Source organism: Mycteria americana, chromosome 1 (genome assembly GCF_035582795.1).
Source record: "Mycteria americana isolate JAX WOST 10 ecotype Jacksonville Zoo and Gardens chromosome 1, USCA_MyAme_1.0, whole genome shotgun sequence".
Lineage (NCBI taxonomy): Eukaryota > Metazoa > Chordata > Aves > Ciconiiformes > Ciconiidae > Mycteria > Mycteria americana.
This window is the reverse complement of record NC_134365.1, coordinates 131,001,175-131,003,723: the sequence shown is the minus strand read 5'-3', so window position 1 is coordinate 131,003,723 and position 2,549 is coordinate 131,001,175. Positions and strand designations below refer to the sequence as shown.

The following is a 2,549-nucleotide window of genomic DNA, read 5'->3' as shown; positions in this document are numbered from 1 at the left end:
AGTGAAATTTTACAAAAAAGGACCTTCCTATTAGAAATACATTAGGTTCAAATGACCTTGACCTATGATACACAGCAATGATCCTAACAAAATAAGGGGTTAGCCATGCTACTGAGCGGTCCATTTCAGCTTTCCTTCTGCGTTCAGAGGAACTGTTCACATTAATCAAATGGGCTTTGGATTAGCCCTTATTTTTCAATGATGTGCAATCCCCTTAACAAAGGTGAATTCTTCTTTCTCTTCGATCTTTATTATCATCACTGTCCCTACACAACCACTCCACAGCTGCAGGTCTGCAAGTTGCTGGCAAAGGTGGTGTCTGCCTGTGATCACAGGTCACCAGCATCCACTGTAAAAGTTCAGTTCGGTGCAAAACACACAGGTATACAGGCACACTCCTGCTGATGAAGTCTGTTTGGAAACAATTTTTGCTTCACAAAAAGGGATGGTAACTTTTGAACAGGAAGACACCAATAAAATAATTATAGTCCAGAAGAAACCATAAAGTGTCTATCCCTTGGTATCTTTAAGAACAAATTACAAAAAATTCTGTGAGGGATGTCATAAGTAAAGCCGTTTGGGGCAGGGAGATGAACTAGATGACGTCCTAAATTCCATATTTCTGTGGCTCTGTAATCACTGTGCTTGTGCTTTTGTGGGTGTAAGCCTTCGCTTCACACAGACCCAGGGATAGGATGGCAGACTCCAGACAGGGGAAAGTTGAAATGAGATGTCAAGCACGTGGGGAAGAAAGCGAACACCTGACCACCTGGAAGAGTGTCATATGCTCTTAGTCATTTTTCTACAAAACTTTTTTAATGACTGAGGCTCATTAAAATAAGCCTTTGGGGAAAAACTTTAAAAAAAAAAATCATCTGGTCCACAATAGGGGCTGCAGAGTACAAATATTTTTACTTATTTAATATGTACTGGGAGGTTTAATTTAAGTGGTAGATGGTAAATGCATTTTTATGAAGCAGAAAAATGTCCTAAGAAACTAAAAATTGACTTTGCAGAACATAAAAGCTTTCTAATGGCAGTCATTCAAATACTACACATTAGTGTGGCTATATTGGGAAATGTGCAGACTAGGTGTGCTAATTTCTGAGGATATTTTTTCACTGGCTATTTGTAAGAAGCGGCTAATGACAATGTCTTTGGCTTTGGTGGTCTCCATATTCCTCTCCCGTGATATCTGCATGCTGATTTGATCTACATTAGTCATGATAAGCTCCGAGGCCAGGATCTGAGTGGGGGATGCCCTGTTTGCTGTACTATCCATGATGTACTGCTTATACAGTTCCACCAGCTTCTGTTCAAGGTAGTCATTCAGGGCTGAGTCAGAGAGGGGCTGCTGGTGGGGCACTAAGCTAGCCAGCCGCCAGCACGAGGAGTAGCCTTGGACCGGCTTGCGGCTGGCGTCGCTTGGAGGGACCCTCACGGACTCCATGGGAGGAGGAATCTCTGAGGACTCCAAGAAGGGGCCTATGCCACTGTCGCAGGTAAAATCTGTTGTGACTGAGCTAATCGGTACCACGTAGTCCCCGGCTATATGCAAATCGTTGTAGTTCTTGCAAATGCTTTTGCAGGAAGATGGAACCAGGTAGGTGTCTTTTCTTGTCAGCCCCTCGCAGACATGCATAGCTGGAGACGGCTGCCCTTCGGGTGCTGGGTGCTGTGCAGGCTGTAGGAGATTATCCTTCTGCCTTCTGCTATGCTTGCTACCTCTAGAGCAGACTGAGGAAATGCACTTGCCAGCAGATCTGCATTTCTGAGGGAGGCTTTTTCCTTGTGCTTCATCCGTGGAAGAATAATTAATGGACCTCATTTCATACACCACTTCCTCAGCCGAACTCTTGCTGTAGAGCTCAGAGTTCAGGTCTTCACAAAGGTAGGCGATTCCGTAAAGGTAACCTTCTGACAGCATCCTTTGCCAAAGGAAAGGAACCACCAGCGGACAGAAGAATGACAAGAAGAAACCATTAGTTCATTACAAAATCACTGAGTGATGATTACATTCGCAAGTCTGTTACTAGCTGCGGAGAGATTTGGTTTCCAATTTGGACATGAACAAAAGTGTCTTTGTCTTTCTAGAGGACTTGAGGCAATGAGTGAAGTGATCAGCTAGTCTCCCTGTTGTGCTGTTAACTCAATTGCATCAAAGTATATTCTGTATAACATAACGTATGGCACGTCCAATACATTCAACGATAAGTGAGTTGGGAAGAGAGGAACAAGAAGTGGTTTGTTGTGATCATAGTTGCTGTAATAGCTTACACTTAAGTATGTATGGTTTTGCCCTTGACTTCAGTAAGATGCCAAGGGGTTTCCCCCTTTTTCTCATACACTTTGAAGCAATTTTTGTTGTATGTGGTTTTTCAGCTGCCTCTGAACTATGTTGATTTGCGATTCATATTGAGAGTACCAGCCCTTCTGTTCCAGATTAATCACTGTAGGTGTGGTTCCTTTTTGTTAAAAAAAATCTCAGATCATTAAATTAGCACTTACCACTTCTGCATGCCAAGCAGGATGGAATTAATTGTCTCTAA

General features: G+C 42.9%; 1 protein-coding gene across 1 annotated transcript; it reads right to left on the bottom strand.

The window, feature by feature from the left end:
• Positions 1-963: 963 nt before the first annotated feature.
• On the bottom strand, positions 964-1,927 carry TASL (TLR adaptor interacting with endolysosomal SLC15A4). Its single transcript, XM_075491884.1, has one exon. The coding sequence runs from the start codon at positions 1,925-1,927 to the stop codon at positions 1,052-1,054; it is 876 nt and encodes a 291-aa protein (XP_075347999.1). The 3' UTR covers positions 964-1,051.
• Positions 1,928-2,549: the final 622 nt, after the last annotated feature.